Source organism: Ambystoma mexicanum, chromosome 7q (assembly GCF_040938575.1).
Source record: "Ambystoma mexicanum isolate Mex_15411 chromosome 7q, UKY_AmexF1_1, whole genome shotgun sequence".
Classification (NCBI taxonomy): Eukaryota; Metazoa; Chordata; class Amphibia; order Caudata; family Ambystomatidae; genus Ambystoma; species Ambystoma mexicanum.
Genome location: NC_090941.1, coordinates 569,369,380 through 569,395,946, shown reverse-complemented (window position 1 = coordinate 569,395,946; position 26,567 = coordinate 569,369,380). Strand labels below are relative to the sequence as shown.

At 51.7% G+C, this 26,567-nt stretch overlaps 1 protein-coding gene and 1 non-coding gene across 2 annotated transcripts in view; one reads left to right on the top strand and one right to left on the bottom strand.

The window, feature by feature from the left end:
- The window catches only part of VPS36 (vacuolar protein sorting 36 homolog), a 427,280-nt gene extending 404,684 nt beyond the window's left edge, over window positions 1-22,596 (bottom strand). Inside the window, exon 1 of the mRNA XM_069639283.1 lies at window positions 22,336-22,596. Within this exon, the coding sequence (XP_069495384.1) occupies window positions 22,336-22,584 (249 nt within the window). The 5' untranslated portion in view covers window positions 22,585-22,596. The remainder of the gene's footprint in view (window positions 1-22,335) is intronic.
- Window positions 22,597-25,004: 2,408 nt separating this feature from the next.
- On the top strand, window positions 25,005-25,155 carry LOC138529129 (5.8S ribosomal RNA). Its single transcript, XR_011284474.1, has one exon. It is a non-coding gene; the product is annotated as a 5.8S ribosomal RNA (ribosomal RNA).
- Window positions 25,156-26,567: the final 1,412 nt, after the last annotated feature.

Here is a 26,567-nt window from a genome sequence, read left to right as displayed (position 1 = left end):
TCTTGGAGTTATCTTACAGGCAATCCGTAATTCACCGTCACCGATACACTATTCCGAGTGCGGCTACCTAGGGCTTCCCCCCCCTCCCCCCCCCCCGATCGTCCTCGTCCGGTGGACGCCTCGGATCGAGCCCGGCCCTGACTATCCACCTCTCTCTACCCCGGCCGTTGTTTGCAGTGAATTTTTTGGTGTGCCCACCATTTCCCCCCCTGCCCATGTCTAGGTCTTGTTGCGGGTGCCCGACCCCCCGCACACTTGCCCCGTTTCCTGCTCGGGCTCTAGCTAAAACCGGCAGCCACGCGGTGCCTCGCTAACATCAGGTTCCTATACCGGCACCGTACTAGTGCCCTTACAATTTCCTATACCGGCACCATACTAGTGCCCTTACAATTTCCTATACCGGCACCACCACAAGTGCCCTTACATTTTTCTATACCGGCACCACCACAAGTGCCCTTACAATTTATGTACGTATCCGTATATGGGCCGGCACCGCCCTCCGATGCCGGCCCCCACTTTCTGCCTGCCTAGTTGGCCGTCGCTTGCGACGTCCATCTAACCTTTTCTTGCCAAACTCTGCTCAGCCCCCCCTACGCCTTCGCGTTGTTCCGGTTATTGGCATCCTAGTCCTACCCCCGCTATGCCAAAACCCCCCCCCAGGTCTCCCTGCTGTGTCCCCGAGCCCCCCAGAAACATCGCAAATCCCTCTCACTCAAGGCGTCCTCCCCCCCTTGGCTGGTGTCATATCTCTTCCAGATTCCCTGTCCCTCGTACTGTCTTCCTTTCCCAACTGTCTCCCCCATTCCCCCGGTCCCCTATGCTGCGCCCCCCCAGGCCCCCTCTTTCCTGTCCTTGCTGGCCCTCCTTGTCCGGGCTCCCCCCACCCCCGATGCTCCTACCTTTCTTCCTCCCTCCTCCAGCTCCCCCCTCTTGCCCCTCCCCCTTCGTGACGACTTACCCCTGCTGTAAATTTTGGTCCCGGTAGCATACCCCCCCGTATTCTCCTCTTGTTCCCCTCCACCCAGCTTCACTTGCTGCCCTCTTTTTAGTTTGTTGTTCGTTCCCTCCCCCCCCCGCAATTTGGGTCTTGGAATTGCCTCCCAAGTCCCCTACATCCCTCCCCTTTTTTCCCAGGGCCTCCCCCAAGCCTATTGCTCTTGGGGCGCCGTGCATCTAAACTCTTGGCTGCTCGTTCCCCTGTGGGTCTGCTGGCAGTGCTTTGTAAAGGGATTGCAATGTGATTCCTCCAAGACTCTCTGCTGGCTGCCGGCGGCAGAGAGTTCCCCCCACACCAGCTTGCTTCCACAGGGCACTCCCTGTATTTTAATGGCTGGCATCCTGGGAGGTGCCCCACCCCACTCGGGCCTCTCATACACATCCCGCATTTCTAAGTGCCGTCCTCCATTCTAATGACGTCAAAGCAGTGGCCACCTCGGACAGGTGGGTCCCGTCCCCTTCAAAATACCCTGATACTTTTAAAGTGATGAGGGGATGGCGAATCCAGAATCATCCCCCTGCCTTTCAGAGAACCGCCTACCCACCTGTACCTATTACCAAACATGGCGTGATTTTTCTGGTGAAACGATATGCAAGGCCATCAAAGCTCCAGATAAGCTGCGCACCACTGTGTGTACTAAGCACCATCCTAGCGAGCCTGTAGCTAACCACAATCACGGGCAGTCATACTGTGCTACCAACACCTGCCCCTATTACCCATGCAATTCATGATCACACGGCAAACAGGGCCGATAAACCGTACAAATCAACCTGTCTTACCCAACTTGTTTACCAATCCCTGTTAACTGCCGCACCACGGGCAGCTGTTAATTCTTGATATGCTCTTGCCACTGCTGACTATTATGTATACAGCAGCGAGCCCTCTATCGCATCTGCCATTGTGGCACCCAGGCCACGTGTAATGCAGCCTCGGGTTATGGCATCGAAACCACTTCACATGCACAATAGTAGCGCGTATCAACATAGCGCTTCGCATAGCACCTATTTGCATAATCATCTTGATAAAGAATGCCCTTCTAACATAGCGATGTCCCTAGCATTACCCCCGCTTGTCCTCACTCCCACTCCTTGGTCCCCTGGCCCCATCCCAAGATTACATTCTGGGAACCCCCCGTCCGAATCTTGCCCATGCTCTTGAAATAGAGTCTCTCAGCTCCGTTCCTCATACTCCACATGCACACACCCGACGTTGCGTATGCTGAGCCTGGTAAGGTTCACTAGTCTTCGATTATCCCCGCTTTTACTTACTCCCACTCCTTGGTCCCCCGGCCCCAACCCAAAATTAAATTAGGGTTATAAATATTCTAGCCTACTGCAGCTGGGTCATGCCTTCCCCTCGCCGCGGTGTGCCCCCTTCCCCGCCTGTAAGCCTTCCTCCTTGCAAACCCCCCCCCCCCCGCCGCTTCCTCCCGCCCTACCCCAGCTCCTCGTGGCCCCCCCGCCGCCGGTATTCGGACCTGGATTAGCGGGCTCCACACTGGAGTCAAAAGTGAGCGCTCTGCCCCATGTGCCACTCAACCAGCTCCTGTAATTCTGGCTCGCAGACCAGCCCCACGGAGCTGCATCAACAACCGAAAAGGAAGGAAGCCATTTCTCCTTCGTAAGAGGGGGGCAGGCTTAAGAGCCTCTGTTGAGAATGTCTAGTGCTCAGCAACCTGACCGGAACCTTAACCATTTGTATAATTCCTGAAAGTTTAGTTGAAACCACTTCCCTACCAGCAGTCCTATCAATGTCTTCACATGCCAAAATTAAGAACATACACCCCAAACTGTCCATACTGATCGGAACCTTAACCATTTGTAGAATTCCTGAAAGTTTAGTTGAAACCACTTCCCTACCAGCAGTCCTATCAATGTCTTCCCATGCCAACATTACGAACATACACCCCAAACTGTCCATACTGATCGGAACCTTAACCATTTGTAGAATTTCTGAAAGGTTAGTTGAAACCACTTCCCTACCCGCAGTCCTATCAATGTCTTCACATGCCAAAATTATGAACATACACCTTGGTACCTCGTGCTCCCTGCCTCAACCAGTGGTACCTCCTGCACAACGCTGCATCGCACGGACGCCCTGCGAGGCGCCGCACCAACTCATCCTGCATCCCATTTAACTTGAAACGAAACCCGACCCCGGCACCCACACTGTCTTGCCATTAGCCATGACGCCACATGGTGCCTTGTACGTGCCACTGTTCACCATGATAAATGTATAACCTCGTGTAGCCACAATACACCTCATAATAGACCAGCAAACCCCACCCCTTCACCTGGAGCACGTAAAATATTACCCCCCGCCCGCACTTGGAATAAACTTTAATGACAACACACCCCATGTCATGCCACTAGTATCCATTTCCACTTCATAGCTGTTTAAATTTATTCTTCTTCCCCCAATTGGAATGCGCCTTCCCCGACGCTCTAGTCATTGAAGCAACTGACTTCGTGCAACCCACACCACTGGACATAATGGTTAACCCCCAGTGTGGCAAAACCAAACGATGCCAACAACAAACATCTCCCCGCACTTAACACCAGTAAATTGACGACCGCCTGAAGCACCTTCCGCAGGAGAACCACTACCTGTTCCCCTTTGAGCCACCTCCTAAGTGAAACCTGCCGTTGTGCGCAGGCCTCCTAGTCCGCCCCTCCCCTCCCCCCAACCAAGCAAACACCGTTCGCCAATGTTAGAGGCGACCAATGCACAGCTAGAACCGCAGCCCCAGGGTAAGCCCTGGGGTGGGAGGCCCCACGGTAGGCCCTGCATGGTGAACAAATGCCTGACCCCAAAGCACCGAAAGCAGCCCAAGGCGATGGTAGTGCAACCCTGCAACCAAAGAGACGACCCTACGCATGCCACTAAACATTAAACCCTGGAGTTTGGATGGTCGGGCCCACGGATTGCGCCTGTGTTGCACTGTGTCGTTGCTCCCAAGGGGGGCATGTTGCCCATGGACTCATAAACCTGAAATGCTCTGTCAATGGGTTCTAAGCATTGGTTGAGGTGTACGAAAAGAAGTAGTGGAAACATGGCCCTTTACTGGCCAGCACCGCTCCCCACAAACCCCCCGTGACGCACAATACTGGCCCCAAAACAAGCGCCTGCTGTTTGCGGGAACATCCAGTGCACTAGTTTTTTTTTTTTTTTTTTTTTTTTTTTTTTTTTTTTACACCTCTCTCTCTGTTCCCTGCAATCCCATACCAACGCGCCGGCGGGCACTGCTAACCTCCCCGCCAAGTCGCGCTCCCTGCCACGCCATACGCTTCCCCCACACGCAAAATCACACCCCCCACAAAAACCGTCATCCACGACAGGACCCCGCGATTCACCCCGCATACACGACACACCGTGCCGTCACCACTCTTTGCGCTACGCGAGTGCGACAACAACCGCCCGTTGTACTCTGTTGTACTATTGTACAGTGCTCTGTTGTACTATTTTAATTTGACGAGGGCAAAACAGGTTCTGTTTAAAAAGCCTTGCAATCTGGCATTTAGGTGTAATTGCTTCAGTAAAATGATCCTAAACTTGAAATCCCCGAATGTATTATTGTCCACAGCGCTTAATACGGCCCAGGCTGAGGTGACCTGGAGCTCTCTGCAACTTAAAGTGAAATTGAAATAGTATTCCGCTATGTTATTGACCTGGCGGAAGCACGCATGTATGAGAAAAAGAAAGTTCTATGGCGTAGCTCCTTCACACTTTACCTTCAAGTTTGATTGGAGTTTTATATTTTAACTATTCAAACATTGATAGCCTCCACAGCATTTCGAATAAACATGTGTGATCTGCATTCAAATCTAAACACTCTTACCAACGCTTTGCCAAGTAGCCATTATGTACGCGCAACCACAACTCGGTTATTGTTTGAAAAATCCGTGTGTATATTTGTAAACTGTAACCTGTTGTCTCACGTAGTGTTACGTTTACCCAGTATGCAAAGTTGAATTTTATCAATACTTGAGTGGTGGGCGTGAGCCTCTTATCTCTCCGTTTTGGATCGGCTGTACTTATCCTTTCTCCCATCTCCAGAGGCTTTAAAACAAACAACCGTTTTAGAGAAAACATCGGTCAATCCAACGTTTCTGGCTAAATGTGAGTGGTTGGATTCGAGCAGGCATGCGGTGTAATCCGATGGTGAATATCTCTAACGTGGAGCTGGAGACACGGCGTTCAATCCCGGCTTCCTCACTTGACCAGATTCTGTGATCTTGGGCGAATTCTCGGTTCATCTGCCCAGGCTGCGTAGAAATCGGCTGCTCCGCGGTATTGGGCGCTGGGTGCATATTGCCTCCGGGAGGGGACAGGTACTGTGTGAACCCACCCCTTTCGTCCCCACCTCTATCTAGGACCCCATGCAGAGTGAGAAGTGCGCCGAGTTACCTGCCTCGAGCATCGATGAGGCCATGGCGCTCCCTGGGGTTCTGCTGCTGCTGCCGCTGCTGCTGTGAGAGGCCGAGGTGAGCAGTTTGCTCATCTCAACTCGGGAAGGGCGAGTGGATCCCGCGCCTGAATGCTGCCCTGAAAACTAAAAGGGGGCAGGGAGGGGAAACCGTTCTGGAAAGATGCCTTTCGGCGCCGTTCCCCAAAGCGCTTCGCCTGTTGCCCGGCGCTACCTTAATATACATTTACGAGGAAAAATTGCGCTTCCCGGGCCACCGTGCCTAGACAACGTTCCCCTTGCCACCCGCATGAACGGCTCTACATTCTACATCCTTAAGCATACCAAGCAATAGCAGCCCCCTAGGTTCCGCTCTGCCACACCGCGCCCGCACACCAACGGCCCTCCTTCTATTTGTTCACCCAGCTGCCCTCCCCGTCATGAACCCCTACATACCGAGCCCAACGCCAACGACGCTCTCTCTCCCGACGCTCTCCCGGAACAAACGAAGCACGATCCCCTCAACTCCGAGATCACAGTCCCTCCTTTCTGCACGTTCCACACGAACTCTGCTACTCCTGCCACCGGAACCCCAGACGACTTCTCATTCCTGTAACTATATTCACAAAATCCACGATCCGGTGGGGGCAAATCCACGATCCGAAAAAAGAACGCAGCTCCGGCAAGACGGGAAACCGAGGGAGGATGTGTGAATGCTCACACCAGCACTGGCTTTTATGCCCGGCTTCTCCCCGGTTTCCCACCCTGCCCCGAAGCTTTCGCGCCCTGCCCGGGGGGGCGGGCCCCTTTTCGTCATCATCCGCCCCCCCGACGCATTTCCCTTACGTGCGTGGGGGGAGGGGAAGGGCGGCCTGTACCGCCCCCACTAAGGGGCGGCGCTCGCCATGCCTGCTTCGCCGGCGCGTTCGCCCGCCGGATCTTGTGGACTTTGTGGTGAGCATGGAGGCCCTTACGTTGGTGGAACTTTAGGAACTGCACTTTGTTGTGCGAGGCCGGTGTGCCTGTTGGATTGTAGTTTGTGGTGGCCTCAGGTAGTTGTTGTTGGGCCTGTGTGGTGTGTTTCCTTGGGTGTGACCAGCACGTCCCACCAAGCCATCTATAACTTCCACCGGTCACGTTTCAACCCACGTCCCCACACGTTCTACAATCAGTGACATCACACCTCAGTGACCTCACACAATACACACCTAGCATCTAATTGCAACAACAACCTTTGCACAACAAGCAATCAGAATTAACCAGAGCTGAGAGTTTCACGAGGGACACTTTACATTCTATGTCAAGACGGAGGCGAGCATTAAGGTTCATCTTCTCTTTAATCTACTCTCCAGCAGTTTCAACAAATAAATAACTTTTTTCAAAATAACATTTTTTTTTCCAAAAAACTTGAAGTCCCATCATTCCTTGTAGTCTCAGTCTCTTGGCCATGTGACCTAGTCCTTCCTCTTCCTGTGTTCCCCCTCTTCTTTTCCTGCTCTTAAGAGATAAGTACCAATTCATATTAGCTCCGTAATGTTATGTGTTTAGACAAGATGCATAGATAACGGCAAGTTTACTGAAGATACGGGGATAGTAGATAGGCTGAAGAGGAGCGTAGCGCAGCAGCGTTAGGTTTTTTATAAACATACTAGTGCAAGGAGTCGGCGGCCCCATGCCGCACTACTCGGCACATCAGGGGCCCGCCGATCCCCTCACATGCACACAGACTCCCACAGCGCTTCATTCGTGCCTAGGAGCCCTCGAGGGGGCGGAGTTCGATTCGAGCGGGAAATTCCTTCCCGATCGCGTACGTCATAGAAAACAGCCCCCACCGTTGTGGGGGAGGAGCGCAATGCGAGCCAAACCATTTCACGACCACGTATGCCGCAATCCAATAGCCCCCACCTTTGTGGGGGCGGAGAGCGAGCGAGTGACTACAGCCTTGTTCGGACACAGAGGCCAATTAGAGCTGAATGCGCGACTCTAGGAGCCCCAACCCTTAGGGGGCGGAGCCAATATGGAAGGATCCGTTGTGAAGCTTCGAGCCAGAAGCAGAAACACAATTTGTGACGCTACGGAGCATAGATAAGCTTTTAGCATTCTATTTGAATCTCAAATCAGTAAGAAAGTGTAATTTCACACGAGGGATATAAGAAGTGTCCCAGGAAAGGCCTGCACAACATCTGAGTCGGTGCAGACAGGTACAGCCCCACAAGAGCGGATCAGTGGACGTGCCACTACACCTGAAAAAGCTATTATCAAGGCACCTTACAGCACTAGCATGTCTAATTTTGAATGGAGTGAGGAAGAACAGGAGGCAGTCTACCAAGAAGACTTAGCCTATAGTTTTAAAGAAGTGCTGGGGGATTCACTCACAGAGGCAGTCGCTCAGGAATCAGACCCCTACAGGATAGACTCCATACTATCGACCTATATTCGAGCCAGAAAGAAAAGAGCACCGAAGAAAGCACGTCCACTAGGGTCACACCAAAGGACCCCAAGGGGTATAACAAGGTTCGGAAGAGCAAAGACTCTTCTGACAACCCAGGCCAGATTGAAGGGCCAACTACAATGGCCCCGGAGGCTCCAGACGCTTTCAGTAAACTAAGAGAAGTGTTTTTATTTCATGAACGCAGGTGCCGAGCCTTGAGACCCCCTACTCAGGGGACGATAATATGGGCAGTACAGAAGAAGGTTTCTCTGAAGAGGAACCACCAGAATCCCCTACCTCCTCACAGGAGGAAGCAGATAACAAAGGAAGTCAACCTCCGCAAAGGAAAAGGCTGAGAAAGCTCCACAATCTAGAAGAGGAAGATACCTCTGACATGTTCCATCCTGAAGAAATCAGAAATCCACGATCATCCGAATGGGTGCCCTCAGCAAGGGTCGCAAAGTACATGACACAAAGACTGTGAAAAGCACTAGAGAAGGAAGTTAGACAGAGGATGAGGGCAGAATGTCCGAGACAGGAACTACCAGGCAAAGTAGCAGAAGCCCCAGAACTTGACCCAAAGACGTTATCTTTCATCTCCAAATCCAACAGAGACCCCAGGAAAGGTATAGATCGCTCTTGGAAAAGCTGCCAAGAAAAAGTCCTCGACCTATCAGGCCCGCTAGCCAAAATTATGGACCTAGCCAAGCGGGCAAAGGACACAGGAGAGGAAGTGGATCCAGGAGTCGTGGCAAACTGGGCGCAGAGGGCCGTATGCTTCCTAGGCAATGCTAATTGCGCAATATCGTCCGAACGCAGGAGAGGGCTTCTGCTCAAGATCAACCACAAACTGGGAGATTTGTCGTCATATGAGGCAGGCGTGGCAGCGCAAGGACTTTTGTTCGGAGAAACTTTTGGCAAAGAAATGGGGAGATTCGTGGGAACCTATACTTCCCTAGAGAAGGCCCAAGCGTCCATGAAGAAAATGTTCCCCGGGAGTTTTTGGCAGGACCGGTCGGTCCAGAGGCCAAGCGACCGGTCACTATCAAGCGTTCAGAAGGCTTCAAGGCAATAGAAACCAGTACTGGGAGAACAGACAGACAGACTCATTCTTCCCGCCAAGAGGTTGTTTCCCTAGAGGAAGGCGAAGTAGAGGACAGGGAAGAGGCAACTTCCCCACAGGTGAGAGCTTTTACGTACCCACCAGTTGGGGGGAGGACAGCGATATTCTCGGAGAATTGGCGTTCACTTTCCAGCGACGCCTGGGTCCTGCAGACAGTGAAAGGCATGCACATAGAGTTTATAGAGACCCCCGCTCAATGTCAAGCACCCCGTCCTCTAGCCGCGACACAGGCAGAGAAAGAGTTATTACACGCAGAACTACGGAGCCATGCGAAACACACCCAAAATTTGTGAGCAACATGTTTTTGGTCCATTTCAAGATGGAAGGGACCCATCAGCTCAGAGACCGACTCAGACAAGGCGACTGGCTAGTGAGGATAGACCTGAAAGATGCCTATCTGACGATACCAGTGCAAAGAGATTTCCGTCCCTTCCTAGCATTCGACTGGGACGGGCAATTATGGAAATTTGCCACTATGCCGTTTGGACTGGCATCAGTGCCATGGGCATTCACGAAGATCATGAAACCTGTAGCAGCAGCGATCAGGGAGGGGGATACGTATGATTATATCTAGACGACATCCTGCTGATGGACAGCAGCAGAGAGACACTCCTCTACCAGACCGACTGGGTAGTGAAGCTCTTGACATACCTGGGATTCCTAATGAATCGGGGGAAGTCAGAGATGAAACCAACCAAGAGGTTAGAATTCCTAGGGTTTATCATAGACACCAGGAAAGCAACCCTAGAACTCCCAAGCAGAAAGATAAGAGACATAAAAAGAGAAATAAGAACATGTCTCAGCAAAACAGTCATATCACTCCGCACAATAACGCGAGTAGTAGGCTTGCTAGCAGCATCGATACAAGCGATATTTTCAGGGCCTCTGCACTATCTAGCCCTGCAAAGGCTGAAGATAAGACACCTGCAGCAAGGTCTGCATTATCATCAGCTAGTACAAATCGGCCAAGAATCCAGAACAGAGCTGGAGTGGTGGCTGGCAAACATGGAAGCATGGAACAGGAAAGCCATCTTCGGCGACCGTCCAGACTTAATAATAGAATCGGACGCCAGCAGAGCAGGCTGGGGAGTCTGATGCAGAGACCTCCAGACAGGAGGAAGGTGGAGCTCGGAAGAACTCCAGCTACACATCAACTGTTTGGAACTGTTAGCCGGATCCTTTGTGATCAAGGCTTTTTTGAAAGGAAAAGTGAAAGCTTGTATTCTGTTGAAAATGGACAACATTTCAGCAGTCCATCAATCACTTAGGAGGGACGAGATCCAAGTTATTGGCGGAAATAGCCAAGGATATTTGGTACTCCTGTCCAGAATCAGGGATCTCAGCAGTAGCCGAATACCTACCAGAGTCGCTGAATGTAATAGCAGACTGGAACTCCAAATACCTCTCAGAGTCCAGCGATTGGATGCTGGATCGGGAGATATTCCGGCGGCTGGAAGAACATGGGGACCAATACACACAGATCTGTTTGAGTCCAGACTGAACGCACAGAAAGAAAAGTTCTTCAGCTGGAGATTGGACCCAGCAGCAGCCGGAGTGGATGCTTTCCTGCATGACTGGAGAGAGCAAACACTCTACGCTTTCCCTCCGTTCATAATGATGAACAGGGTACTGGCGAAAGTGCGCAGAGAAGCAGCAAATTTGATAGTGGTAGTTCCGATATAGAAATCACAAGTATGGTTTCCAGCGCTCATGTAGCTGATGACAGACTACCCCCCAGGGAGAGAGCCTGCTCACGGACCCAGTTGGGTCATATCACCCTCTGGGAGTGAAGGGGACGCTGCCGTTGATGGTGTGCAGGATAGCAGGAGACGCTGGAACTTCCCAGGGATTTCGGCACAAGCTGCAAGCCTCATCGCCAAGTCATGGGCACCTTAGACGCAGCTTGGAATAGGTGGTCGACATGGTGCAGAAGGAGAAGTATTCATCCCGTTTCTGCCCCTCTAGTCGAAATTCTGAATTTCTTAGCGGAACTCCTACGAGATGGCAAAGAATGCAGAGCAATAGGAGTCTATAGGTCTGCAATTTCAACAGGCCATCTGCCTTTAGAAGGAGTGCCGGTAGGAGAGAACGTAGCTCTGATAAGACTTCTAAAAGGAATAAGATTTAGGAAGCCACCGCAGCCGAGGTACGAAGTACTATGGGACGTATCTGTAATATTAAAGCTACTAGAAGATTGGCCCAGTAACAGATACCTGTCGCTAGGACAGCTGTCGGGAAAACTGGCTATGCTACTGTGCATGGTGTCATGCAGGAGTAGCAGACGTCAAAGCACTGGAAGTCAATAGAAAGACATATGGGCCAGAAAGAGTAACATTCAACCTGGCCAGAAGAACGAAAACAGATTCCTCCACGATCACATACCCATACATGCAAGACCACCCGAAGTGGTGCATAGCCACATACATAAATGATTACGAGAGTAGAACAGCAGAGCTGAGACCAGTAGGGACAACCCAATTACTAATAGCGCGCAGGAAGCCGCACAAAGAGGTAGCAACAGCCACTATTAGCGCGATGGGTCAGAGACATCATGAGCCTAGCATGCATTGGCATGGCTAAGTTTGGAGCGCATGCAGTCAGAGGAGCGATGGCCTCGAAAGCGTTAGGGCTTTGCAGGACATCATGAAAGCAGCAGATTGGGCTAGCGATACAATGTTTAGAACGTTTTATTTTAGACCAATCAACACGATAGTGGAAGCAGTATTAGGAATCTTTGAACAAGCTTAATGCTCGCCTCGGTCTTGACATAGAATGAAGATTCCCCCTGCTAATAGCGCAAGAAGCTCTTTATTCTACTAAAGACAAGGAGGCGAGCATTAAATTCCCGACCCAGATACACAGGAAATGAGGATCGATAATAAAGCCAATAAAGGGATGTATTGCAAATAACCATGCTGATCGTTTCCTCTCAGAATAGGGTGTGTATTCTCCGCCCTAACATATGGCTATTGTTATTTCTGACACTAGGGGATGAGCAAAAGAACGGCTAAAAGCATCCGACAAAAGACTGTGTTGATCGGAACGAGTTCGCAAGCTCAGAAGCGAGAGATCGATTCTGCATAAAGCAGGAAGTGCAAAGTCTAGTTGGCCCCGTTGGCGATTGAATTTACAGAAGATTGCCGTTCGAAGCAGTCAAAGAAGAGGAGGAACACAGGAAGAGGAAGGACTAGGTTTCATGGCCAAGAGACAGACTACAAGGAATGATGGGACCTGAAGTTTTTTGGAGAAAAAACTTTTGAAAAAAGTTATTTATTTGTTGAAACTGCTGTAGAGTAGATTAAAGAGAAGATGAAGCTTAATGCTTGCCTCCTTGTCTTTAATAGAATCAGGAGCTCCCTGCGCCATTAGTGGGGGGAATCCTTACTGTTTACGTTTACTGCGGAAGCCATTAATTAAGATGTTGTCCCTTAGAGGGGCATTTCTGGTTTACAAAGTCTGGGTTAAAAAAAAATCGTTATCCCATGGCCAGAAAACTTGCGACCACCTGTAGTGCCATCCATCCTGTGGCCATGATATATTCTGCTACCAGACGGCCAATCCCGATGGCTCTCTCAAGGACAGCAAATGGCTATAGAAGCCCCAAAGACTGGTCCAAAATATTCAGTTTCCCTGCACTATTGAGAATGCACCAGGGAAAGCTACCACCTGGTGCCCACCTGTCCCTCTTGCTGGTAGTACTCTATAGATTACACTATCACTGTAAATTCATATTAATCTGTTATCCAAAGCATCAGTAGTGCCATTCTACCAGTACAAGTGCAGAAGGACGGGACAATTGAGAGAAGATTCATTGACAGCTCTCTGACTCTGACACAGGATAGCCTCTTAACTTGAAAAGATGGAAAGGAGAGACAGTCCTGTTGTCCCTCAAGTACTATTATTAGCTTGCATACTCATTATGATCTCATACTTGGTATGACAGTCATCCAGTAAACGTTGTCATCATTACCAAATCCAAGTTATTCATTTTGTGGACATTAAAAGGGTGAACGTTTGTGCTGGCCCTGCATGATGTCTAACCTGTAACCTGCTGGCTACATGCAGAAAACGGCAGCAGACACCAGGTTGTCACCAGATTTCTCTGAGGTATTTTACTGTGCTTGAAACTAGCACTATGCAGTCTCTATACGTCTCTCGGAGAAGAGACATTAACCCACCAAGTTGTCAAATTGGGATTAGAACCTCAAAGTTTGAAAAGAGGGAACAGACACAATGAGTAGGGTAGAGAAGCAGTCGCACTGAGAAAGAGTGAGGCACAACCTGTCAGATATCGCGAGATGGAGAAGAAATGACTGGAGAGACAAGGAGTAGATAGGGAAGCAAACATTTATTTTTTATATAGTTTTTTTTATAAAAAGGAAACACGTGGAAATGGTAGAGGGGAAGAAACCTAGACAACTCACAAAGGGTGATGAATTGCAAAAAAGAGAAACAGTATAAGAAGCAACCTCAAGAAACTTTGAAGATCACTACAATGAGCCACACAGTGAGTCTGCCGGGAGAGAGCAGTGGTGTAACATCGGATTTTGCTTAGTGTCAGAAAATGCTTTCCCTGCTTACTGCGCAGTGTGTCTGCGCATGCTCAGTAATGTATTAACAGGAAGGCATTTTCTGACGGGAATTTTCTAATAATTTCGGGCAATGATTTTGCCCACGACACTCGCTCCATGCCCCCCACCTCGCACAAGCATCCTACCTTTGAAGTGCATTGCACCGTGTCTTCGCAGCGTTTGATTGCGAGGACCAGCAGTGTATCAGACGTTACACCTGCTGCAGGGCCTGGCTCTGAAGCTTGATCAGCTGCTCGCCCAGGGTCCAGCTAAGTCACCCACCGAAAGACTCGCCAAGAAAGTCACCCGCAACCCCCCACTGCCCCAGCAGCATGTGCTTGGTAGGACCAGCAGCACTAGCCGTGGCCAGGCTACGTGCAACATGCTTTAGCGAAAACTATTACAATGTGCACAGCCACAGAAAAGTACTCTTTCAGCTTCTTCCTGAATTGAAGGAAATCGGACACCTTCAAAAACGACATCTTCGTGTCAAAAAAAATGTACAAGGTCTTAATCTGTCTGGTTACGGATATCGTGCGTGGAAACCCTGGGACGTGGTCGCCAAGTGTCAATGATATCCTACAAAACAAAGGGGGCTCCAGGCAACTTTCTTTAGGTCGCAACCTTTCTTCCTGATCCGCAATAAAATGCCTTTATTTGTGTCTTCCAATCCTCTCTGCAGCATTGTGTTTATGAACGCTGCATTTGTGAGCATGTTGTGTACATTGCACTTCACGGCGTATTTTGCGCCTCTGGTTACCGTTACGAGGGTGTAACATAAGCCTTGTTTGGATACGCCCACATGGCATCTACCAAACTCCCTGTATTGACGCACTCTGCGACCTCTCTCGGGATGAGGCAACGTAAGACGTTCCTGGTTATGCAGATTTTCATTTCCGAGGGTGGAACAAATGCGTGGTTACTTTATCATGCAGTGGATCCCAAAACGCAGTTTGCTACATGAAACTGGGCATGCAAACTTTCCAAATAAATACATCCTAGGAATGAAACACACTAGTATGCATGATTAATGATTTGCTTTATTTTGGCTACACAGGCAAGCAGGAGGGGGAGGGGGACAGGGGCAAGAGTCTGTGCATAAAGTGGGTTGCTGCAAGCAGGAGGTGTAGCCAAAGTGTTTGTAATGTGTACACTTACACTTCCTTAACCACCTATGAATTTGAACCACGCCCATGCATCATTTTCACTCCCACACCCACAAGTGCTATAGCTTTGCAAAATCGCCGACGTTCTTTGTTCGTGCACTGGGATCAGCACAGGCATGTTTATCTGCCCACCCTCTCAGGCCTGTTACAAAATAGAGATCTGTGCTCAGTGAAAACTTGGAAAACAATATTTTATAAGATTAAACATGGTATACCCAGGTGTGCACAGCACTTGTGGGGTGTTGGTATCATATACCTAAGCGCTTACACCATTTTTCATGCATTGGAATCGTGCTCAAATTCTTGCACTATTTGCCAGATTTTGACTTCATTTGCCCAGTTCCTCATTCCACTTCCAATTGATTGCCACCTCACATCTTTGTGCTACCATCATTTGTCAAGTACCTGTATGATATGATTAGGCTCTCGCATATTTCAGTTGGACTTTAACAAGGCTGCATCATCCTATGGTAAAGACATTCCCATCATTGCTATGTATTGCCAACTAGAAAGCTACGTCTACGAACAAATCTTGGGAAATGTAGAAAACTATTGGTTATTAGAGCAACCACAAGTACCTTCAGACCCATAGCATAAACGGAAACTGCACTACTATCTATATGGGATGATCTAAAGACCAACGCAGACTCCAATGCCAACTCTGCACTAACACTACTCGATCTCTCAGCAGCCTTCGACACATGCAACCACAACATACTCCTCAAAAGGCAAGAAGATATTGAGATCAGCAACACAGCTCTCCTCGGACTAAAATTCTTCTTAACAGAAAGAACAGAACTTGGATAGCACCAGTCAAGTCAGCACCTCATAAAACATGTGGAGTCCCACAGGGCTCATCGCTGTCACTGCTACTCTTCAACTTCTACATGTACCCCCCGATGAACCGCATCAAAAACTTGGCCTCACCTGCTACAACTACGCAGTTGCCACTCAAATCATTTATAAAATCAACTCCAGCGAATAACAAAACCGAACACTTACCAACTGCTTCATTGAACTAAATCAGTGGATGAGCACTGACAGCCTTAAACTAAACCCGGAAAAGAACGAAAATCGTGATCGCACCCAACACCCCATTGAACAACCATCACGTTCCTTGGCCCACCAAGCTGGGAAACCCACCAGAACCATCCAAAGTGGTCACAAATCTTGGAATCCTAATGCACAACAAACTAACACTAGAGCCACAAGTCAACGCAGCAGTTAGGAAATGCTTCTTCTACCTACACACGATAAAGAAGATACTCCCTTTCTCCTTCACACATGGAACATTCGCTGTCATCTCTCTCGTCATGTCAGGAATAGACTACGCCAACAGCATCCATCTTGGAATGCCAGAATGCCTTATGAGAAAGCTAGAAGGAATACAGAACCCAACAGCAAGACTACTCCTTAGACGCACTAAAAGAGAACACATCACCCCAGCGCTAAGAACACTCCATTGGTAGTCAAAAAACAAATCTTTTTCAAAACTCTGCATAACACACAGCGATCCACAGCCAAGGAGTGGAGTTCATACAGGAAATAAATCACCATCTACAAACCAACACAAACACTAAGGCCTAGCAATGACATTCCCCTCGGACTGAAGCAATAGGCAAAACAATGGATGGATCCGCATTCTCCTGCATAGCAGTGAAACTCTGGAACTCACTTGCAAAGGAAATGTGAAAAAATGAAGGTCACCTAAAATTCAGGAAACTATTAAAAACCTAGCTCTTTAATGCACCAAGATGAAGAAAGAACACCAGAGAGCTGAATCGGGCCACTGCAACGCAAGAGAAATCTACAAAACTGGCCTCCCCCCCCCCCCCCCCAACTCCCAAGAAAAGAATCTGACCCTGAACTGAATAGGAACAAGGCCAAACGAATAGGTGAAAAACATAAGTTTAAAAAAACCCTGACTAACCCTGCTAAAAGCTTGCTAACACTCTGCATACTAGCAGCATTAAAGTTTTACTCGGCAGATGCAGAAAATTAAATTGTACTTGCACAAACACAGTAAAACTGTAAAGCTGCTACTTTCAAGACCTCCATCGCCCATCTTTGTCAGCAAAATCAAATGCTCACATCAGCCCCCTCTCCACGGATGCGAGCCAACATATAACCATATTATGTGTTCTTTCACATCCAAGGGTAGGGGCTTATGTGCGCACTTGGTTTTTTCTTCAGCATATGTGTGATGTGGCTACAATAGCATTTTGGTCCAGTTATTCTAGTCACTTATTACTGTGGCATGACCTTATATTCTTTTTGAAAATGCATGGGTGACAAGAGGGGTCAGAGATGCCTAGAACCAGAATAAAAGCACCAGGGAGGCTAAACTTTAAGGCAAAATGAAAGCCTGGGGAGGGCAACCACCACAATAGATAACACCACAGGGAGGGAAAGGCTCTTGGAATTAAAAATGGGCCCAGACAAGCCCGAAGGTTATACAGCTGGAGAAAGGAAAGGACTCAATACCCGCTAATTCACAGCGGATTCGCCATCACATTTTGCTAACGTAACATAAATGACGCAACATAGGGTTAAAATTGCTTAGGCACAGCCCGGGAAGGGCGGCGCCAAGCTACCATGGGGATAAATTGGCAAACTTCCTGACAGGCGGCTTTGCAGGACAGCAGAAAAGGACTTTTTACGTGCCGTCAGATTTTGCTTAGGCTGCCGTCAGATTTTGCTATCACTACCTAAATGATGCAACATAGGGTTAAAAATACTGAGGCACAGCTCCAGTTGCCCGAGAAGGATGGCGCCAAGCTACCATAGGGTTAAATTGGCAAAATTCCTGACAGGCTGCTTTGCAGGGCAGCAGAAAATTACTTTTTACGTGCCATCAGATTTTGCTTAGGCTGCCTAAATGAGGCAACATAGGGTTAATGCTTAGGCACAGCTCCAGTTGCCCGGGAAGGATGGCACCAAGCTACCATAGGGTTAAATTGGCAACATTCCTGACAGGCTGCTTTGCAGGACAGCAGAAAATTACTTTGTACATGCCGTCAGATTTTGCTTATGCTGCCGTCAGATTTTGCTTAGGCTGCCTAAATGAGGCACGATGGGGTTAAAAATGTGGAGGTACAGCTCCAGTTGCCCGGGAAGGAAGGAGCCAAGCTACCATAGGGTTAAATTGGCAACATTCCTGACAGGATTATTTGCAGGGCAGCAGAAAATTACTTTTTACATGCCGTCAGATATTGCTTAGGCTGTGATTGTGGCTCAGATTGTGCTACCGGTACATAAATGACGCAACATAGGGTTAAAATTGCCAGCATAGGGTTAATGCTGCAATGCCCTGCACAACATAGAGTTAAAATTGATAACATGGGGTTAATACAAAAAGTGGGTAAACATTGCTAACATAGAGTTAATGCAACACTGCCCCGTACAACATAGGGTTGGTTATGAAAAGCACACTGTCAAACAATGCTATCAGAAGCATTTTCTGACGGGTAGCAAAATCTGACATTACATGTGCCGTCAGATTTTTCTAAGCAATTTCATTTCACACATGCGAGGTAGCAGGCAAAGCATTTTCTGACGATAAGCAAAATCCGATGTTACACCGTTAGCACACGTAGGGCTGAGGCGACTCGCACGCGTTGTAGGGGAGGGCACTGTAGTGGCACCTCCCACCCGCACCCAGCGCGAGAGGGGTACGATAGAGGGCCATACATGCCACCCCTCCCGATTTAGGCGGGAGACTCCCGACTTTTCGTGAAAAAATATTGCTATTTTTCACATTCTCCCACCTAAAATACTTCTAGCCCCAATGAATCCCTATGGGAAAATGTGCAACTCCCGATCCAGTCACCGGGGCGGTCCTCAGCAGGTGTCGGGAGCACCCGACACGGGCCACCAGTGATGCGACCACGCAGCAGACAAAGGAGCAGAGAGCACCCTGCTCACCCCGGATCACCGGAGAAGACCACATGGCTGGGAACACCCAGCTCACAGCAGCCCCGGCTCTGGGGGCACCCAGGCCGGGGTTGCACCCTCCGCTATGGTCACATGGCTGTACCAGTGAAGGAGGACGGCGTTGTCCAGCAGGGGCGCCAACCTCGTGCAGGGCCCCGTGCCTGGGCCTACCGCATGCAGTGTTGCACCAGCAGGGGGCACACAAGAACGACACCGGAGTCAGGTTGACATAGACTGACAAGCCGGAAACAGCTCATTCTATTTACTACCTTGGTCGCATGGTTACTACCATGTGACCCTGCATAGATCCTTGGGCAATACCATGTGCCCCAGGAGGGGTGACATGCAACACTCCTCCTATTTCATAACAATAAAACAAAAATGCAAATCACAGCACACTATAAACAATAATGCTAATACTATCAATCTAACTAGACTTCACACACTAGGTGCCGAGCTTGTCCATGGGGCGACGGTCTGGGTTGGCGAGTTACTGGTGATGCGCTCGAAACCCCCCCCCTATAGGCACACCCTTTATTAACCTGGGTGAGTGGGCCTTACCCCATTGACACACCACCATCCCCGTTAGCACCTGGCGCCCCTTACTACAACACTCCATACTTGGGCTGGGTCAGTTTAGGTCTGCCGGCACCCAGCCGCTGTGTTCGATCGCCGGGTGCCAGTCCGACTTCCCCTGAGGTGTCTCCAGGGAAGTCAAAGTTTCAGGGGCCGGTAAAGCCACACCTGGGGCACCCGGGGCCACATTCACCTCGTCCTTCTCCGGTGTTAGTGGGATGACAGGAGAGCACACAGTTCGGGCTGAGCACCAACACGTCTGGAAGCACCAGGGGCCACGTTCCTCGGTGGGGGTAGGCTGGTAAGCTCACCGTTGCAGGGTCCCGGCTGCACGCTGACTAGCCACTCCTTTCACTTCCCCTCCTCTTGTGCGGCTGCTGGCACAGTGATACTGGTGACAGGGTGTCTGGGCGCACAAGCACTCCTTATGGAGTTGCGACTCTGCCTGGGTCCTCCTGGTGCCATCGAGGAGCTCTGCGAGGAGTGAACTGATGGGACATCCTCTTGTGTCTCCGAACTGACAGGCCTGGTCGACTGATGTAGTGCTCTTAGCGTGGCCATCTTCCTTGCTGCTGTGGGGCCACAGGGCAATCTGACATCCCTCTTCAGGGTACCCCCGGCTTGCCTGCACCCATGTTCATTTGGATGCCTCCCCACCCCGCTTGATGTTGGCCTCGGGCCCTCATGACGACAGATGGAGGAGGTGCTGCAGGCATTAATGTTCTTATTACCTCACCCTCCTTGATAATATGGGCTGGGTACCTGCAGGACTGCTTGTGTGGCAGGGTAACCATGCCCCCGTTCTTTGTTGCTTGGGGGGGCTGCATCCCACTATTGTCCAACGTGTCTTTTTTCTTTCCTCACCGACGCGGACCCGGATTGCCTAGGCCATGCCCCCTTTTTGGGCCGCTGCGGGTCACTGTTTTCTTCGTTTCTCTTATCTTTTCCACAAGACAGTTTTTTTTCTTTTGTGTGTGGGCTGCCGCACCCTGCAGCAATGAGACCGCAGCCACGCCCCCATCTCTTCATGGTGGGGGCCGCCTGTGTCACCCTTTTTTTTTCAGCGACCGCCGCCCCCTTTTTTTCTTTCGGGGAGCGCAGGCTTCCTGCAACAGTTTGCCCTTTTCCATTTTGTTTTCTACGCTCCAGTCCGGAGCACATCTCTTTGATCGCGGGCCCAGGTGGTGATGGGCCCGCCTCGTGTTGGGGGCCGCCTCAGCTGTTGGCGGCCCCTGCACCTCATTCATGCCGCTGCCGACACCGCTAGTAATTGGGGCCGCCTCCGCTGTTCGGCGGCCCCCCTTTTCACCTCGCCTCTCCTGCCGCTCCTCAGAGCAAGATCTTGCATGGTGCCAGCACACGGCACCGCCTCCCTTCCTGCACGGCCGGGGCCGCTTCGGCAGCACATCCACAACGCGGCACCCCTGCCGCCGCCTCCTCACGGCCACATGCTGGCTTTCTCCACACAGCCGCGGCTGCACCATTTCCTTCCCCCACAACAGACAAAGCCACGGGGAATTGCCGGCTGACTTCCTTCCTGGCCGCACGAGCACCCTCCTTGCAGAGGGCCGCAGCCAGAGAGGAGCGCCTGCAGGGCTCCTTTAATCTCGCGGCTGCCACTCATCATCCGGGGGCAGCCCCGCTCATCCCTCCCGGCGGGCATGCAAATTCTTCAACGGCTGCTCCCTCATGCGGGCACCAGGCGGACAGTGCCCATGAGCAGCACTGGGCCTTGGGCCACCCGCAGAGCAACCGACACTGCCAGACAACACTCAGGCCACCCGCGGCCTTCCAACTTCGGTCTGCGGGGTCGGATCATCCTCGTCGCCACTGTTGTGGGCCCGCCTCCGGTCACCAGGGCGGTCCTCAGCAGGTGTTGGGAGCACCCGACACGGGTCGCCAGTGCTGCGACCACGCAGCAGACAAAGGAGCAGGGAGCACCCTGCTCGCCCCGGATCACCGGAGAAGACCACGTGGCTGGGGGCACCCAGCTCACAGCAGCCCTGGCTCTGGGGGCACCCAGGCCGGGGTTGCACCCTCTGCCATGGTCACATGGCTGTACCAGTGAAGGAGGACAGCGTTTGGGCCTACTGCACGCTGTGTTGCACCAGCAGGGGGCACACAAGAACACCACCAGTTGACATCGACTGACGAGACGGAAACAGCTCATTCTATTTATTGCCTTCATCACATGGTTACTACCATGTGACCCTGCATAGATCCTTGAGCAATACCATGTGCCCCAGGAGGGGTGACATGCAACACTCCTCCTTTTTCATAACAATAAAACAAAAATCACAGCACACCATACACAATAATGCTAATACTATCAATCTACCTAGACTTCACACATTTAGGTGCTGAATTTGTCCACGGGGCGAGGGTCTGGGTTGGTGAGCTACTAGTGATGCGCTCGAAACTCCCCCCCCCCCATATAGGCACACCCTTTATTAACCTGGGTGAGTGGGCCTTACCCCACTGACACACCACCACCACCCCCGTTCGCACCTGGCGTCCCTTACTACAACACTCCATACTTGGACCGGGTCAGTTTAGGTCTGCCGGCACCCAGCCGCTGAACCCAGGACGGGTGACATGCACACCCAGGTGAGTTGGAATGTTGGCATGTCTGAGAGGGGGGTACTTTAAAGTGGGTGTTTCGGTGCCAGAGGGTTTTCAAGAAATGCGCACTTGCTGGATGGAGTTTCTTTGATTTTGTAGCGGGCTCCTTCCCCCATGACCCACTATTGTGCCTCTGAATCGTGACTTCCGTGTGTTCATCGACTCCCGTCAGCTTACATTGTGTCTTTTCACTCCTATTGTTTGGTTATGTGTTCCTTTTGCTTTTAAACTGCACTCGACGTTCTTGGCCCCCATTTGGCCGCTTATTATGAGTTTTTCACACCGTCAAAAAAAATCCTACCCACTTAATTACTGAGCATGCGCAGAAGCAGGACGCTTGTTCAGTATGGCACTATAGGATTTTTTGACAAGTAGCAAAAAGTGACCTGTCTAGCCAGCCTCTCGCTTCCTCGGAACTCAGTGATGATTTGCCTGACCATAAGATGACTGTGCTCGGTAGCAGAATGTACCGTACGCAGTCTAGTGTTTTAGAGAGCGTCTCTTCTCTTACCTTCTCGTCTCCGTCCGAAACTACAACACCACGCTGCTGTATCACCAGGGTCTCGTTCATCTCTAGCAGCCCGCTGGTCCACACAAAACGGTCCATGCCGGCCTTCCAAAAAGCTGCACGCTGTGCTACAACTCTCAAACTGGTCACAAAGCCTACAACGCTTCCTTGTCTGAAGACAGGCAACACCGCCTCCCTACCAGCAGGCGGAGACCTTCCTCCAATAAGACTTCGGTAGTGACTGATTCCCATCTGAGAAACGGACCATAGCAACGGCCCGCCCACTCTTCTTCACATGACTTTCTACGTCATCATTGTGATTTTTTCTACAGCAATGAAGCGTTACAAGTATTCAGAATGAGCTCTGAGCGGGAATGCTGTTGCTGTTGGTGCAAGTGGGCATTTTCTTCGGGATACGGATACCGGGAACGTTTCTGCAAAACCCTGGAGCGTCTGACTCGTCTTCTCCCTCGTCATTTTCTGAGGAGAACTGGGAAGGCACAGGTTGCCAGGCTGCAAGAGCAGCAGCAATCCGTGTTATCTTGGCTGGCTGAGAATACAATTTGCGTTTTCATCGCGATACCGTGAACGTTCCTGCAAGACACCAGGTTGAGACGGGGAGCGGAAAATTACATTTACTTTAAAATTCATGTTAGTTTGGGGCTGGAGGGAGGAATAGGGACACAGTGGTGTGGGTATGGAGGGAGGGATAGGGACAAAGTGGTGTAGGTCTGGAGGGAGGTTTGGGACACTGGTGTAGGTCTGGGGGAGGTATAGGGACACAGTGGTGTGGGTCTGGAGGGAGGTATAGGGGCACGGTGTGGGTCTGGAGGGCAGTATACGGACACAGTGGTGTGGGTCTGGAGGGAGGGTTGGGGTACAGTGGTGTGGGTCTGAAGGGAGGGTTGGGGTACAGTGGTGTTGGTCTGGAGGGAGAGATGGGGCACATTGGTGTGGGTCTGGAGGGAGGGATAGGGACGCATTGGTGTGGGTCTGGAGGGAGGGATAGGGACACAGTGTGGGTCTGGAGGGAGGGTTGGGGTACAGTGGTGTGGGTCTGGAGGGAGGGTTGGGATACAGTGGTGTGGGTCTGGAGGGAGAGATGGGGCACATTGGTGTGGGTCTGGAGGGAGGGATGGGGCACATTGGTGTGGGTCTGGAGGGAGGGATAGGGACACCGTGGTGTGGGTCTGGAGGGAGGGATAGGACACAGTGGTGTGGGTCTGGAGGGAGGGATAGGGACACAGTGGTGTGGGTGTGGAGGGTTGGGGTATAGTGGTGTGGGTCTGGAGGGAGGGTTGAGGCACATTGGTGTGGATCTGGAGGGAGGGATAGGAACACAGTGGTGTGGGTCTGGAGGGATGGATAGGGACACAGTGGTGTGGGTCTGGAGGCAGGGATAGGGTACATTGGTGTAGGTCTGGAGGGGGGGATAGGGACACATTGGTGTGGGTCTGGAGGGAGGGATAGGGACACCGTGGCGTGGGTCTGGAGGGAGGGTTGGGGTACAGTGGTGTCGGTCTGAAGGGAGGGTTGGGGTACAGTGGTGTGGGTTTGGAGGAAGAGATGGGGCACATTGGTGTGGGTCTGGAGGGATGGATAGGGACACATTAGTGTGGGTCTGGAGGGAGGGATAGGGACACCGTGGTGTGGGTCTGGAGGGAGGGATAGGGACACTGTGTGGGTCTGGAGGGAGGGTTGGGGTACAGTGGTGTGGGTCTGAAGGGAGGGTTGGGGTACAGTGGTGTGGGTCTGGAGGGAGAGATGGGACACATTGGTGTGGGTCTGGAGGGAGGGATGGGGCACATTGGTGTGGGTCTGGGGGAGGGATAGGGACACATTGGTGTGGGTCTGGAGGGAGGGATAGGGACACCGTGGTGTGGGTCTGGAGGGAGGGATAGGGACACCGTGGTGTGGGTCTGGAGGGAGGGATGGGGCACATTGGTGTGGGTCTGGAGGGAGGGATAGGGACACCGTGGTGTTGGTCTGCAGGGAGGGATGGGGGCACATTGGTGTGGGTTTGATGGGCCACACCAATCAGCCAGCCGGTGTGCTGGCCGGGGGCATACACTCCTCTCTCTGACCCGCCAGTGGGTGGGCACCCCGATCAACAGGGAAGCCACGATTGGTGGCAGCCAGGAGCCAAGGGAAACCTGACTGCTCTCCGGGGGTAGGAGGGTGCCTCCCCAGGCACACAGGGGCCCGGGACGCCAGTCGCAAGCCCTGAGCCATGGCGCAGCTGGCTTACTTGACAAGCGGGCCTTCCCTCTTCCCCAGGTACCTGGAGCTCGGCCCCGTGCGGCCAGGCTGGGCTTTGAAGACTCTAGCGGTTGCACCTGACCCCCCGCCCTGCCTGTGCTGTCTCTGGCCCGCCTCACTGTCTGTCCCCCAGACCCTCCCAAAAAGGGGAGCGGAGGGGTTCTGGGAAGGAAGAGTGGATCGGGCCGGTGGCAGAGCGGCCTGCTCCATCCCCCTGGGAAGTGCCATGCTGCTGCAGCAGCGGGCAGGTTTTCCGGGCTGAACGTTTGGATTATTATTTTTTAAACCACAATGGTCTCGGCCGAGCCAGACAGGGTGCTGGGCTGTCTCTCCACAGGCAGCTCTATCTCCCCCGGCCTCTCCTGCACCGGCAGGGTCAGGTTGACGCCTGGAACAAAAAAAAAGTTGCCTGTGACTCTTGGCGATGGATCACTCAGCTCGCGTGTCGATGAAGAACACAGCTAGTTGCAAGAATTAATGTGAATTGCAGGACACATTGATCAACACTTCCAACGCACCATGCAGCCCTGGGTTCCTCCCGGGGCTACGCCTGTCTGAGGGTTGCTTGTACATCAATCGTCCCAGGTTTCCCTCCTAGGGGCGTGGCTGGGGCTGTCGCAGGGACCCCATTCCCTTTGTCACCCCTAAGGTCAGACTGCGATCAGCACCGTCGCAGGATCCCTGGATCTGGCGCACAGGCTCATTGTAGGCGCGTCACAACCTCCCCAGTTTCCCCACCTCAAGCGGGTTTCGGGAGGGCTGGATGGCCGGCACGCCCCGGATGTGGTGGTGGCGGTAGAAGGCCTTAAAAAAAGGCGGGTGCACCTACACCCTACCCCGGGGCACCTGGCCATACTGTGTGTAGCTGTCTGTTGTGTCCCATGGCTGCCGGCGCAGGATGGCCATGGAGCGCTGGCCACAGGACCATGTGGGCTTTGGCCACAGATCGGGACAGCACACACTCTGCTGCGCCAGAGGCACAGGGCTGGGGCAGCCCCCCTTCACGGGCCTGAGGCCAGCTGCCCCAAGCTTTGTGCTCCCCCCGACTATGGCCTCAGATCAGACGTGGCGACCCACTGAATATAAGCATATTACTAAGCGGAGGAAAAGAAACTAACCAGGATTCCCTCAGTAACGGACAGTGAAGAGGGAAGAGCCTAGCGCCGAATCCCCGTTCATCGGCAGGAGTGGGAAACGTGGCATACAGAATACCGACTCCTCCGCATCGCTTATGGGGCTCAAGTCCTTCTGATCGAGTCTCACCCCTTAAACCTGGCACTTGCAAAATGCTGGCTGCATTACCACTGTTTGTTGCCTTTATTATTTATTTATTGTTATTTATCTGTTTCTCCTCTGCTTCGCACTTTCCACCTCTCCCCCCTTCCATGCACTTTTCCCCTCCCCCCTCTCCCATGCACTTGCGCGTTCTCAATGTCACTGGGCCTAGTAAGATCGCTGCTTTGTTCTCCCTGTTCCCCTCCCTTGCCTTGTCACGCTCTGAAACACTTGTGTACGAGCGCGATAGAAATAAAATATCAATCAATCAAAAACTCTGCGGGTGTTGTTAGGCCGGTAGCCGTCTCTGGCATGCCAGGATCAGGACTTCTTGAAGTTAGGTTGCTTGGGAATGTATCCCAAAGCATGTGGTAAACTCCATTTAAGGCAAAATACGGGCGCGAGACGGATGAGAGTTCAAGAGGGCATGAAACTGTTGAGAGGGAAACTGGTGGGGTCCGTGCAGACCACCTGCAGGATTCAACATGGCAGGCAGGTCGGTCGCCTGGAATGGTGGATCCCCTCGCTGGACTGCGGCCCGGGCAGACCCAGCCCACGCAGGGCCCATTTCCTATGTGGCGGTGCACCATGACCGGCTGGGAAGGCCCCAGGGGGCAGGTGGCTCTCTGCTGTGGCAGAGTGTTACAGCCCCCAGATAGCAGTTTTGCTGTGTCCGCGGGGCCGAGGGAGATTGACCGCTG